General features: G+C 40.0%; 1 protein-coding gene across 2 annotated transcripts; it reads left to right on the top strand.

Moving 5' to 3' along the window:
* Positions 1 to 59: 59 nt before the first annotated feature.
* Positions 60 to 11,892, top strand: LOC122656871 (golgin subfamily A member 6-like protein 1). 2 transcript variants are annotated; one of them, XM_043851559.1, is made up of 4 exons: positions 60 to 530; positions 11,502 to 11,728; positions 11,764 to 11,811; positions 11,849 to 11,892. In XM_043851559.1, exons 1-2 carry the CDS (start codon positions 105 to 107, stop codon positions 11,670 to 11,672), a joined length of 597 nt encoding a protein of 198 aa, XP_043707494.1. In that variant the 5' UTR covers positions 60 to 104; the 3' UTR covers positions 11,673 to 11,728; positions 11,764 to 11,811; positions 11,849 to 11,892. The 2 variants fall into 2 exon arrangements, with proteins under 2 accessions (XP_043707494.1, XP_043707495.1); XM_043851560.1 differs by lacking the exon at positions 11,849 to 11,892 and having other exon boundaries at positions 11,764 to 11,821.
* The last annotated feature ends 3,056 nt before the right edge of the window (positions 11,893 to 14,948 follow it).

Below are 14,948 nucleotides of genomic sequence, written 5' to 3'. Positions count from 1 at the left end.
GCCTACACGTGGCCTATTGGGGTAGGTGTAGGACCTTCTCTTCTCTGTCTCTATCAGGCTTTGAGGTTTTGAGCCCTCAGTTCAGTCCCTCAAAACGATCATCTATGGCGGCAACTCGCCCGATCTTCCGCTCTGCTTCATCCTCTCCAAGCGTGAAATTTGTTCTCGCTCAAACCCTTCGCTTCAAGAGCACATCAACCACGCCCTCTCACCATAATCAACACCAGCTTCAGCACGAGTTCTCGACACCCAACGAGTTCCTAGGGAGCTGGAAACCCCCTAAGGATCCAAAGGAAGCTGAGGCGAATCTAGCACAGCTGAGAAGAGAGTATGCGAAGCAGGTGAAAGAGCTACGCAAAGAGTATATCTATGAGATGGAGTTGCACAGGCAAGAGAAGCAATTGAAGGACGAGGCCAAGCGAGAGGCTATTCGTCTTGCCAGGGAGGAACGAAAGGCCGCCAAGGCTGCCATGGCTCAGGCTCGAGCTGCTGAGAGGAAGGCCATAGAAGAGGAGTTCCGTCAAACCCTAGTGAGTTGATTCACTTCTTCCTCTGTTTTATGTATTGGTGTTTTTTTTTATTATTCTCATTTACCCATTTCATTTATTAACTTATCTATTTTTGAGAAATTGAAACCAATTCCTCCTTCCCCTTCATCATCAATTGTTATCTTTACTATCATAAACGATCATTTGTTGGTTTGATAATGAATCTCTGATTTTATTGAGATAACTAGAGAATATAGTAGTACAAACCATGGGGAAAGGGAAACTAGTCATCTGACATAATCTCGCTTTCATAATCGCCTATTTGGATCATCTCTAATTTATTGTTTTGACAGGAGGCCTACCTTATTGTTTTGAGACTGTTTAGGTCTTGTATATGGATGATCTCTAATTTTATGATTGATTGACATTGGATGCCTTCAACTCAGTTTGTTTGTAAAATTCTATTTGTGGATGACCTTTAAAACTTGTCTGTTAGGTGATCTCGATAACACTAGAGTCATCCTGGTCATTTGCTCATGAGGTAATGATATTGGACATTTAACTGTTGATTTTAATATGTTCATGTTATTCTTTAAACTTAAAATTTCAATATTGATAGAGAATCTATAATAATTATTAGAAAATAAATTCTTTCACGCAAGATTAAGTAAGACAGTAGATGCTCCTTGACAATGTGATTCAGAACTGAATCAGAGGAAAGAATAGGAAAGGGATCTTACATGTTATTAAGAGTTTGGAGAGCAATCCATCAGCCTACATACTATTTCATGGATATAAATTGAGACATAAGAACAATTTTCTGCAGGAACTATCAGTCTAATAGGATGCCTGAATGGGTTTAGTTGAATGTAATACGGAGTCTGAAAATCAGACATGTTGATCAGACAAACAAAAGAATGAGTTTGTGGTTGACTTCAATTTTAGACAGAAGAGTTAGTCTAATACATGTATGCCTTTTTCTTTTTAAGACCAATATATGACCTAATAAATGCTGAGAAGTAAACCTAATGCATATGAGATTAAATAGTGGGAGAAATAAGTAATTAAGCAGTTCTCTATTAGTCATTTGGACTACTAAGAACAATTACATAGCTCTAAGTAAAAAGGATGCATCCGCAGTAGATGATTTAGAAAGCAAAATTCTGGGACAATATAGAGGACTGAGATTAGGAGGCCATTGAAGAATTGGATTCTGGAAAGATCCAACGGACGAGAAACTCAATTCTGCACTGCAGCTGAATATTCGGACTTATCCATCAAGGGATTCGTGAATTTGTCTCATAAACAATTTCGCGAACACACACACACACACACAATAGAGTCAGATTCTCCATCTCTCTCAGCTGATTGGAAGTTCACATTTGGAAACTGAGCAAAAGTATAGCATATATACACCGCAGAAAGTACAAAAATCTGCTCTACAAAGTTGATCTGCAGAAAGCATCTATGAAAGGACTTTTCTTGATGGGCTTCAACAGATGATTGGAGAATGATTCTGGATATGGTTCAGTTTTCTTTGATTAGAATACCTTTCACTTACTCTCCCCCTCCCCCTCCCCCTCCCGAAACTCCCTTTGGGAAAATCACATTTTGAACAGTTGATGTAAGGAAGTGGTCAGCAATGTTTAGAAACAATTTCAATACAACACATTCGAATTCATGTCTGTAGATGAAGGAAGCAATATATGTAGGCATACTCTTACCTATTTGCTTTGAATCTTGCTATCTCTTAAACCCGGTGATTTGGGCTGTCTGGAATACAGGATGGTAGGAAATAGAAGTGAAGAAGAAGAAAAGATAACAGTGAGGGATCCATATACCCTAGAAGGATTCTATCGTCTATCATCTATCATGGATCCAGCCTATGATCAGATCTAATTGAGTCTGAGCTGTGAAAAATTTATCATCCAGTGTGTGAGCTCTGTTGACAGCCACATATGTAGATTTTGTGAAAGTTGCTGGTTATAGACCAGTATTATTGTCTAGTTTTTGTTAGAGTAAATTATTCTAATCTCCCCTGACCTTTGCCCTAAATACACGGACCTCCCCTGCATTTCTGACAATTACAACCTTACCCCCTGAAGCTAACGGTGTTAGTAAAAACCTGCTGTGACTAAAATGCCCTTATATATAAACGACCAAAAGTTGGCTTCTCTCTCAACACCAACACTATTCCAACCGAGTCAGAGGAAAGGGGAGGGAGTGAAGAAGAAGACGACGGTACCTGCAACTTCACAGGCAACGCTTCATCTACATTTGGAAGCATTTCTCTGTAATTTCCTAATGGATCCAAATCTCAAAACACTGATTTTCGACATATCATCGGAAGCACTCTTTAGCTCATCATAAGCATACCCATCATTCCCAACCCTCTTCTTTTTTTGACTTCTAAATCAGGAGATATCCGTCTCTTCTTGTTCCGTTGGCCCTTCTTTCTGGAACTCTGTGCAAGGGCGGTGTTGGCCTTGACGGCTAGGCGGCCATATCAAGAGCAGTGAGGCGATACTTTAAGTGAAGCACTGACAGAGCTTTTTGACTTAATATCTCAGAATCCCTCACAGTTCGCCGAGAAACTTGAATGGATTTGGGCAGATGCCCTCCTGTGGGTTCTCTTTCCGTTGGATCTCATAGGCTAACGCAGCTACACCTTAATGATGTTCTTGTGGTCGTGAGATTTATTTCCAAATGCCCCAACCACACCAAAACCCACACTAGATCGCAGGTCATCGAGTTTCTTCAATCAATTCAGGGGTCGTTTCATCAATCATTCTGGCCGCAGTCTTATGGGATTGGCTCCATCTCTGCTTTCTACTCTAATTTCCTCGGTTATGTTGCCAAGGCGGTGGAGTTATCCCCTGATTTCGCAAAGGATGTCGCTGAAATTATGGGAGGGATCTTGATCAGTGCTGGTGGGAAGGACGATGTAGATCTGACCGGGCTGTAGTTCTTCAGAGGAATCAACGGCAGGAATGTAATCGTCGTAGGAGAGACCATCGGAGTTGTAGAGGAAGCAGGGTGATGTTTCAATTTTGAGGACCTGCGATACTGTGATGGTATGGGATACTCGCAGAAATTCCCATTCACAGAGATGACTTCTGCACTGGAGGGAGCGAAGGAACAATTAGTGGCATCTGTAGAGAAGCACAAACCCATCTCCAGAGGTGATGGAACCACAGACACAGACAAGTATGTTGGGGACCTGACGAGGAGTGAAATGCTTTAAAGAGTTCGAGTCACATCGAGAGAGCAAGGTTTAAAAACTCGTTTCGTTTCAATATTTCGGGCTGACCGAAATTTTCGAAATATCCGAAATTTTGGATATTTCAGTCAAAATATTGCATTTTTTCTACATGGTTTCGGTAGGTCATTTCGGTGGGTTTTTGGCCAAGTTAAGGCTTGAAACTTCATGGAAACATGTAAATGTTCAAATTGCAAAAATAGTCATCCAAAGTGGTGTTTTGGATTTGCACAATTGATTGGCAGTATACGGTCGAATGCTAATGTATAACTTAGTTAATTACACATACACATTGTTTAAGACTTTAAGTACTAAAGGACATAATAAATTAATAATTAATAAGCAATTTAAACAAGTAAATTCACTTGGAAACCTAAAGTGAATGACTCATAATGTAAGTCATAATATTAAGTATAATAAGTCAATAATAAGATGATATCAATATCCCAAATTCCTAATACAAGTCAAGTAGTCATCAAGTGACTCAAATGTTTACAAGCCGTCCAGGATCGACCCCACTCATAGTCTGATGGAGCTGACATGCATTGTTCTCCGATTGTAGGATATATGAATGCCACATCATAGTCTGGGAGAAGAAACAAGTGTAGTCATCCACAGTTGCCATGTAAATTGCATCATCAACATGCTGAAAGTAACCTATCCTAGGATATGGGTCACCAAATTGCGAATAACCACGACTACCACTGATCCATTGTGATATGACGGCTTTGGGAGCATATACGGGTACGGCTGGTGGGTTGGGTAGGAGAAGATGTCATCCACAAAAGACGATCCACTACATCCCTGTGAGTAGGACTTGTACTCAAAAGTGGTAATGGATGGAGAAGATATATGCTCTCCCCCCCCCCCAAAGTCAACTACCCATGGCCATATGGATGTGAATGAGATGAATTGTACTTTGATGGTGATGGAGATGGACTGCTCTCTACCTGAAAAGATGGGGCACAGAAATGCCCACTTGATCTGCTATCTCTGTCGCCAATACTCAATCCACCAACAGAGCCAGATAAGGTATCAATGTCCATAAGATCAGCCTGCCTACTAGCACCAGGAGGATGGAAATGGCCACGATGCCCCCTCTTGTAAGACTGATGTGTATTGTAGATCGGCCTCCGGTGTCTGACATATATTAATTTCATCACAAACAAACATGTATTGATCATGCTTCTTTCAAAAAAACATTTTTGGAGAAAATGGTTTTACCTGAAATAGTGGAAAAGCTTCACAAATGTGCTAAGAAGGTTGAATCTTGTGTTCTCCAAGTGCTTCCGGGGTAGATGCGGCGAAGATTCAAAGGCCGGTACATAAATCATCAAAGAGAATTGAAGGATGAAGGACACATTACCAAAAATCACAAAAGACCAGCCTTGTGAGCTCTTGGTCAAAATTTCGACCGAGACTCACGAGTTTTAGTTTTTTATATAAAGTTGATTTGAAAGGGAATCTCGAGATCTCGAGATTCCCTTTCAAATCAACTTTATACAAAAGACTAAAACTAAAAATCTCGAGATCTCGCGAGATGGTCGAAATCTTGACCGAGATTTTGTATTTTTTCAATTTGAACTAGCATTTCGTTTCGGACAGGTCGTAATACTCGAAATTCTTGAGATCTCGACCGAGATATCGCGAGTTTTTGTACTATGAGAGAGAGAGAGAGATGAAAATGCAAGGACTGTAGAGTGTCTGAGAGGAAGATTGCTTGCAGACTTTGATTGGCTGTTTAAAGCCTAGTGCCTGTACTACTGCTGTAATTAAAGTCCTTCCCTCGCTTGACCTAGTGCTTGTACTACTGCTGTAATTAAAGTCCTTCCCTCATTTGGTTTCCACTTTGCGTAGAATCCTTCTCAAAAGATCTAACTACTACTACTGATTATCTGTTTTCTTTGTAATTCCTTCGTCTGGGAGAAGTCGGACGAGAAGCTTGTCCTATTTTATCTCCTACCATTAAAGAGTCCAAATTCGAACTGGCTCTCTGTTTCTCCAATATTCCGTCATAAAACTCTCAATTCTATTCCCCAATTTGTGATTTTCGTTCAAGAGCTAATTAGTGCTTCTTCGTTCTGTACTTATGGAGTTAACAGTAGAAACAAGTCGATACATTCGCTTCAACAGAGTACAATCAAGGTGATGCAGAAGCCAAATTGTTTGGCAAGAAATACTCTAAGGGTACACATGGGAGATGGGCTAGTTCACTTCATCAACTGGTGGACCAACCCATTGGGCCATAGGGCCAACCAACTTTAAGTTGGGCCAGCCCAATAGGGCTGGGAGTTGCTGGGTCTCTCAAACCCAGAATCGTGGGGGTATATTTGTCAACCTATTGAAAAAAATTTTGTAACTCAAGTGTGGGCCGATTTCACTTATAGTGGTCCCCACTTGATGGAGTGAAGTATCTATTATATTTCTATTTTAGTTGAGTCAGTAATTAGAGTAGTTTCTAATTTTTAGATTGAGTTAATAAGTCAAGTTTCTATTTCTTTTTTCTTGAGGAGCAAGTCTTGTCCTCTATTAATTGTAAGGCTGCTGTAGCCACTCCCCACGATTTACAAGTTGAATGAAAATTAGCTTTGTTTGCTGCAAGTATGTTTCTTCTCAAGTTTTGTGACTTGAAGGGCAGAAGGAGCCTGCTGGGAGAGCCAAATCCACCTATCCCAGCCCCCCACTGTCACCTTCTCGATTCTTCTTCTCTTCCATCAAGCCAGGACTGTTTTGTGATCTTCCCTCTGCCCAGAAAGCTTACTCGAGTGGGCTGCTGCTGTTCCAAGTGGTTGCTGCTGTTGCTGGTGAACAATATTCAAGGCTGAAGACTACTCTCATTCACTGTGATTGCTGCTGCTGAGATCCATTAATTGAAGCTGCTGTACACCTCTGCAACTCTTCTGACTGAAACTTTCTAATTCCATATCACCTTCAAATCATCACCAACTCTGCTGGGTTTTGAAACTCAGATTCCCCCTTCCATTCCCTACACTTGATTGTCACTTCCATTCCATTCCACTGCCCGAAACTTCCATAATCCTCTCACTTTCTATTTTCATTCTCACCCTTCCATCTCCAATTCTAACCATCAGAGTTGATCCAAAGTTGCAGACCAGTCTTCATTCACCAAGCCTTACACACGGTTGCTGCTGGAAGCCCAAAACAGCATTGTTTTGGAAGGTTTCTTCAAACCTTCTATTTTGGTAACTCTTTGATATCTCTACATCAGACCATTAGAATTCAACCAATTTTGAAGGCAAGCTTTCCCCTACTGTTCTCTACACTCGATCCAAGTAGGGTGACCATCACTTCTCTGTGCATGTTCTTAGAACAACGAAGCCCCTCAATCGATCGGGAATGGAGAAATCTGGTATAAAAGCATTGCAGAGAATTCTCAAATGATGAGACTCTGATCAGAGCGAGGTGCTGTGATGACAAAAGGAAGCAGGGTTGCCGGTTAACCTTGTGAGATCGTCGAGAGATTGTTCAGATTTGCAGATTAGGGTTTTTTTTGGGACATGGAAGGTAGCAGAGACGATGGATTGAGTTTGCATTTCATTAAGGGCAAAAGGGTAACTTCTTTAAGGGGGCAAAACGGTAACTTCAACCCTATCAAAGGTAGTATGGTCTATAAAAATCTGATTTTCAAATTAAGCCGTTACCTAACCTTAAAACACTAACGGACTGGGGCTGAGTATGATGAAGTTTGGAAAGTAGGGGAGGTTTGGGTATTTGTCAGAAAGGCAGGGGAGGTCCTTGTAGTTAAGGCAAAGGTCAGGGGAGGTCAGAGTAATTTACTCTTTTTGTTAATTTTAGTTCTTTTATATTTCTTTCTTATCATCTACTATAGAACTTAATTTTTTAGGGGCTTTTGTGTAATATCATGTCAATTTACATAAGCAGTCCTTCATTGTTTTGTAATCTCCTTCTCTAAATTGTAAATAAACACCATAGACTCACGGTTGGGATAGCTCTCTCACAACTGTGACTTCTTATTCTTCTTGTTCTTCTTTCTCTATCTCTCTCTTTCTTCTCCTGGTCTTGTCATACGCTGGTGCTGTTCTTCCTATCTCTGATTTTGTCACATGGTATCCGAGCGGGAATAAACAGTGGCTGTACTCTGATGTCCCTTATAAGCTTGCTGATTGAGGTCTGCAACAACCTATGTTGCATTGTGTGTTGTGAGACCCTAGTTGATCCAGTATGAATATAAACTAGGGTTCGTTCTGCTGAATATGTTGAATATCAGATTCAGTTTTGGCCATTACTTGCAATGGAATTCTCTGCTCATGAAAACCTGCGGCTGCTTATGAAGACTTGTGGTTGCTGTTTTTGGTGAAGTTCCTTCCTGCAGTTGCTGTGGAAGATGGAGTTCATCTCATATCTATACAGTTCTTCCCAGGTACTGTTGTGGTTGTGTTTTGCAGTTCCTGATTATTTCCTGTCCCATGGTTCCCTGTTCTTGAGTGTTTCCTGCTGCTAATAGGAGACAACATATAGGGAAATGTGGTCATTGGATTCTGCCATAGTTCAAAATTTCATTTCAATAGGCCATTTCGGTCAGACCAAAACGAGCTTCGCCGAAAAAGTGTATTTTTTTCTGTGAGTTACTGAGTTTTGCTTGGCCATCTCGGATGGCAAACGGTCTTAAATGAGCAAAATGAAATGACCGCAATTTTGACGAAACAGTGCATTTTTGTGACCGAAATGAGCGAAATTTCAGTGAAACAGTGCTGATTCTGGGTTTCGCCTCTTGTTTCGTCTTGGACACGTCAAAATTAGCGGAATTTTGGTGAGTTTTTGAACTATGGATTCTGCTCATATTTTGGGGCTGCCTTCTACACAACAGCAACTTTCATTTGATCAATTTTTTTAAATCTAAATTAGGTAACTGGATTACAAGTTGTGGTGCTTCCTATTTTTTAGGATCTTGAGTTGCTATTTTTGTTACACAGCAGTATACACCTATCCAACCGTTGGATTTATATCAAATTTTGAGGAATACATCTGCTGCCTACTCCCTTAACTCGACCAAAGTTTGAAGAGGATCAGATTAGGGGATTGGGAGATATACTACTTCTCCTATTCTGTCCTGTTTTTTCCCCTGCAGTTATTTATTTTTTTTTTTCTGTGGATTGGTTGCTGGTCTGCGGTGTGGTTGGTAGAATGTTCTGGTCTACCCATATTCTATCTTTCATTGGTTGCTGGTTATCCTCTTCTGTGGCTTGGTGCTGGTCTGCAGTGTGATTGTTGGACAGTTTTATTCTATTTCATTGGTTGCTGGATTTTTCTGTGATCCTATTTATTGTTATAAATGGCTTATCCAAAGCCTTGTGTGGACATTTTTAATGTTCAAATCACCTCTATCAAGTTGAGTGGTGCTTCCAATTACCTACTATGGTCATTGGCCATATGGATTTACATCAATGCAAAGGGTAAATTGGATTACCTTTCTTTATGCCCACCATCTGTAGAGATAAAGGATATAAGAATGGATGCATGAGAATGATACGTTACTTGTATGGTTATGGAATAGTATAGAACTATCTGTGGCTGCTAATGTGATGTACTAATGTTTCACACAATTGCTAAGCAAGGTTTTCAAAGCATCGCCTAGGTGTCTTGGCAACTTTATTTGATGGGTGCCTTGTTAGTGTCGCCTTAATTTTTTAAACCCCCCTTCAACCGCCTTGGTTCACCTAGCGCTTTGACGACTATGCTGCTAAGGGTGTCTCAGATGATTTGAAGGAAAGTTGCTCTCAAGATAAGAATGTGTTTCAGTATATGATCTTTATGTAAAGTTCTTCTCCTTCAAGCAGCGTGACAAATCTGTTAGTGATTATTATAGTGCACTCAAGGATATGTGGGAAGAAGTCAATGTTTATCAACCCCTACCTACTGGTCTTGAAGTGTTGAAATCTCAGTGTGCTGGATTTCTTCTTGTAAAATTTCTATTTGGATTGGATTCCGACTTGCAATCTGCCAAAAGTCAGATTCTTGCATGTGAGAAGTTCCCTGCATGAATGAGGCGTTCTGTTGGATTCAACGCATTATATATATCTATATATATATATATATATCTTGTAAAATCTGAATCATCTTCATCATCTTCGTCCAAGGATAGTTTGGCATTTGTTACTGGTAGTAGTGGTCGTGGTTCAGGGGGAGGTAGAGGACTTGGTGCAGGTGGTCGGGAAGGACAACAGACCAACCAGTCAGTTCAACAGTGTACACACTGTGGCAGATCTAACCATACTGCCGACAAGTGTTGGGTGAAATATGGTAAACCTGAATGGGTACAATAATCGGCAAACTCAGCAGTGAATGGTGGGAGTTCTGAGATGGTGTTGTCTAATGACACTAATCTTGCTTCTTCATTTGGGGTTGCTCCTTCAGATCCTGTGTCTCTAGATGACTATAATCAAATTCTGAAACGTCTCCAACGGCTAGAATCTTCCACTTCTTCACATATGATGGAGATTGTTTCTTCCTCAGTTAAAAATGGAAGTCTGCTATTGGTCCAACTTTGGACTAGCTCAACACATTCATTTTGTTAAGTTATTGGGAGTTGTTTCCATTCTTTTGAGACCTTGAATGTCAACTCCTTGAACAATCTTCTGATATTTACTGGCAGGTCTTCAATCTGATTTCAAAACAATTATTTGAGCTCTCCATTTGATAATTGAAGTTCAACGCAGTTATTAATTATTGTGTTATGCAGAACAAAAGAATCAATTCCATATGCTTACTAGCTGCTTCTGCTTCTCTCTCTTTTTTCCCCTGAAATTTTCTTGAGTAGAATCCAAGAGATTCAAGAAATTCCACTTCCATCAATAAATATGGTTTTTCGTTCCAATTTCGTTAGTGTCTCTGAGCACAAGTTGTAGACTACACTAGCGCTCTCTATCTCTCTCCTCTCTGCGCCCTAGTGATGAACCGTGTCCCGTACTCTCTATTGGATGGCTCCCCCACCCTGCCGGCTCAGAGGCTTCTCTCCCAAAAGGTTCTGGTTGGCTGTGGGTAATAAGGGACTCAGGGTGCCGCTTTTGCTGTTCCATGGTTATGTAGAGATGATTGCTGTAGGTGCTAGATTACCTTCCATAGGTTTTTACCATGGATTTTGACATTAGGTTGAAACTTTTATAGGTGCATGTGTGTGTGGAATTATAAACTTTTATTAATGTCTGAAGGCTCATAGAAGTGTCAATATTGTGTATGAAGACTGAGAACTCGTCCAACTCACATCTTCTTTATGTTGGCAAAGTTGGTAGTTTGTAATGGGAAGTTGGGAAGTTTTTCATATTTCTCCCTTTAAGGACTGGCAATCTGTATGTGGCAATGAGGCTGTTTGGTGGAACTGTTGGCTGATCTTGTCTGTTTAAGTAGTTGTGGGATTTGAACTGTAGGAATCCTCCTTCCCCCTCCCCCTTTTTTCTGATAATCAGAAATGATATTTTACCGAATAGTTCCCACGAGAATGTAGAGCAATTTTCTGTTTTATCAATAACCAAATGTTGCCTGACGAGGTAGTCAACCCTGGTTGGTAAAGAACCTGGTTGATTTACCATTAATCTTAGCAAGGATGAAGAAACAGTTGAAGTGGTTTGTTATTTTGTTTCTAGTCTTTGTTACAATCATTTAATGTTTTGGGATTGCATTGTATGTGATGAAACTCGGTCAGTAAACAAGTTCTTTTAAATTCTTGATTTTCTTTTGGGTCATCCCCTCACATTTCGGGTCTCTGGTTGATGCAGTTGAAAGAAAGAGCAGAGAAGCTCGAATATTGGAGATCAAGAGAAAAAAGAGTGAAGGATAGAAAGAACGAAAAGAAAGAGCTTTTGCATCGACAGAGTTCCATGTGGGTAGATGAACAGGAGCTGGAGAAGAAAATATTGGAGGCCATTATTGATATGACCCCTCTCTAAGTCCAAGCTTCTCTATACTTCCTCCCATCAATCTATGTATATTTTAGTCTTTTCATAAATATTCATTACTTTGATTTTCTTACAATAATAAATGATGGGGACTGATCAATTTATCGGCCTCTTCTGGATTGACCTACAGGTGAAGTGTTTTTTTTTTTGTATTTGATGTGCTACAGGTGAAGTGTTGAACTCGCCATTTGTGAAGTGAATGAATTCCAAAATGCCTAGCCCTTTTCTGAGTCGCAAGATTTAAAATTTGGTGTAACCCCTCCCCCCTCCCCCCCACCCCCACCCCCCCCCCCCCCAAAAAATAAAAGATTTAAAATATGGGTTTTTCACAGCTGAAATTTTAGGTTAGATTATAATTTGAGAGAGGGCTCTCTGAGCAAGCGCATAGAGGAGCACACCAATGACAATGAGGTGTAGCAAAATGGCATCGTACATTAAAGGGCAACAAGGTCATCGTACATTAAAGGGCAACAAGGTCATTTCATGTGAAGAGGAGAGAGATAGACACAGAGGTGCTAATGTATCTTGCCCTGGTGGTTTAGAGAGCTTTTTCCCTTACAATTTTATAAGGAGAAGGTGGACTATTTGAAAAGTAACTGTTGGAATTTTTTCAATAATTGTGTAGACGGTTTTGGGTCATTCTTTGGTTCAATGTTAGCCTGATTTTTTAGCGATTTTGGATCATTCTTTGATTCAATGTTGGTCTGATTTTTTGGCTAAGGGACATGTATCTTCAAAGAGATATATCCAAGGGACATGTATTTTCAAAGAGACATCCATTTAGTATAGGTGCATTCATAGCACTAGGATTGGAATCTTTTAAATCTAATGCATTGAACCGAGAGACACACCTACACCATGGGGTATCTTCAAGAGACACTTACATATAAGTGCTTGGATTAGAATTTTTTAATCCTATCCACTCATGTCAATGGACACACCCATTCCATGAGGTGTCTTGAAGGAATACATCCACCACTATAAATAGAGGTGAAATGGACAGTCCAAATCGTTCAATTTTTGTAATACGATTTCAGTCAGTTAGGCATTAACAAATTTTCAATTCTCTGATAGTTTCAAGTGATTACTGTCTCTGCAAATCAGTAATCAGTCTAGTCTGTTTTATCTTGGGAGGCAGATTTGCTGTAACCCAGTGTAGTAATAAGGTGCAAATACTGTCTTAAGGACAGAGCGTTTTCATTTACTCAGGCTATCTCTTTGTCCTCTTCTTTTGATATCACTGTTTTTCTAACAGTGACCCATTGTGAAGGATTTTGAATCTCATGGACAATAGGCATCAGGCCCATCATCTCTCGACTCTTGCCATGCTTCGAACCAGTAAAGACATCAGACCAAACAACATCAACAACCATAACCTTATCTCAACTAAATGGAGTCGATCCGAAGAGGACATGACAGTAATAGAAATGAGAGAAGTGGAAGAGAGTAGAAAAAAAAAAGTAAAAAGTAAATGAAAATAAAAAAAGATAAAATAAAATTACTAAAGGAAAAAGTCTAAGCAGTAGTCAAAGTAGCACCCTAGGGACATCCCCCTATAAGGGGTCAGTTACATGGGTCCTTGTCCTCCAAACAACTCTATCTGCGGTCATACTAGGATCGAGCCCTACCACATGCATATCCTTTCTTACCACTTCTCTAATAGTCATTTTAGGCCTGCTCCTACCTCTTTTAGCTCTTTCAGATTGAATCTGGTCACTCTTCCTTACTGGTGCATCCATGGGTCTCCATTAGACATGATCATAGCACCTTAAGCGACTCTCACGGAGCTTGTCCTGGTTGGTGCAACTCCCAATTCGGTTCTACTACAATCATTCCTTACTCTATCTCTCTTGGTCTTGCCGCACATCCTCATCTTCGCTACACTCATCTTATCTATATTACTCTTCTTAACGGCCCAACATTCTGCCCCATAAATTATCGCTGGTCTTATTACTGTCCTGTATAATTTTTCCTTAAGTTTAATAGGCATGCGTTTGTCACAATACTCCCGATACACCTCTCCACTTCATCCATCCTATTTTAATTCTGTGAGAAACATCATCCTCTATATATATCACCCTCTTTGTTAATGGTTGACCCCAAGTATCTAAAGTATTCACTTGGTGGTATCTCTCGCTCCTCAAGTTTCACCACTTCATCGTATCTCCTGGTTTGACTAAACTTACACATCATATATTCAGTCTTTGTTCTGCTTAACTTAAAACCTCTTGATTCCAAGCATGATCTCCATAACTCCAGTTTCACATTAATCCCTTCCATTGTCTCGTCTATCAAAGCAATATCATCAACGAAAAGTATACACCAATGGACCCCATCGTTGGATGTGCCTGGTTAAATCATCCACGATGAGTGCAAACAAATAAGGGTTTGGAGTTGATACTTGGTGTAACCCAATTGTAATTGGGAATTCACGACTTTGGCTTTCTGTAGTTCTGACACTTGTCACCACACCTTTATACATGTCTTTAATTATATCCACATAGTGACTTGAGCTCCTCTTCCCTAGGAAAAGCCAAATGAGTTCTCTAGGAATTCTATCAAAGGCCTCTCTAGGTCGATAAAGACCATATAGAGATTCTTTTTGTAATCTCTAAAAATTTTCATAAGCCTCCTTAGAAGGTAAATAGCTTCTGTTGTATAGCTTCCTGACATAAAACTAAATTGGTTCTCGGATATATCAGTTTCTCTTTTCAGAGAAGACATCACATCATTTCAAATATTCAAAAATAACCTGACAATATAACCAATTAACTTATGAAAAAGGACTATCCAAGAGTGTTGCCTACACCAACACTCCCATGAGTATATCTCTCTCCTCCCCATATGAAAAGACACCTCTGCCCCCTTGTTTTGAGGAGAGAGATAGACTCATGGGAGTGCTAGCGTAGGGTACACTCCCGAACATAAAACTACTTCCCCTAACTTATTGAACTAAATGTTATTTACATTAAATTATTTAAGGATAAAACTTTCCCATGATGCCAGAGTGTAATTTTTCTCACATGCTTTTTTGTTTCTCCTATTTTGAATATGTGAGTCTTGTCGTCCTGTGAGGATATGATTTTCAGGACAACCATTGGTGCGATAAGAAGATTCCTTCCCATATTGGTGTTGTAGAGAACCCTCATCTTTATTTTTAAGTTAAATAAAAAATGTGTTGACCAATTGCTGAAGGGTACATAGAACAAAGTGCCAAACCGCAAAGTGAGATCGAGAGTGGATGAAAAAGTGACATCAAGCAGAGTG

This window comes from Telopea speciosissima, chromosome 3 (genome assembly GCF_018873765.1).
Source record: "Telopea speciosissima isolate NSW1024214 ecotype Mountain lineage chromosome 3, Tspe_v1, whole genome shotgun sequence".
NCBI lineage: Eukaryota > Viridiplantae > Streptophyta > Magnoliopsida > Proteales > Proteaceae > Telopea > Telopea speciosissima.
This window is presented reverse-complemented; position numbering and strand designations above follow the sequence as displayed.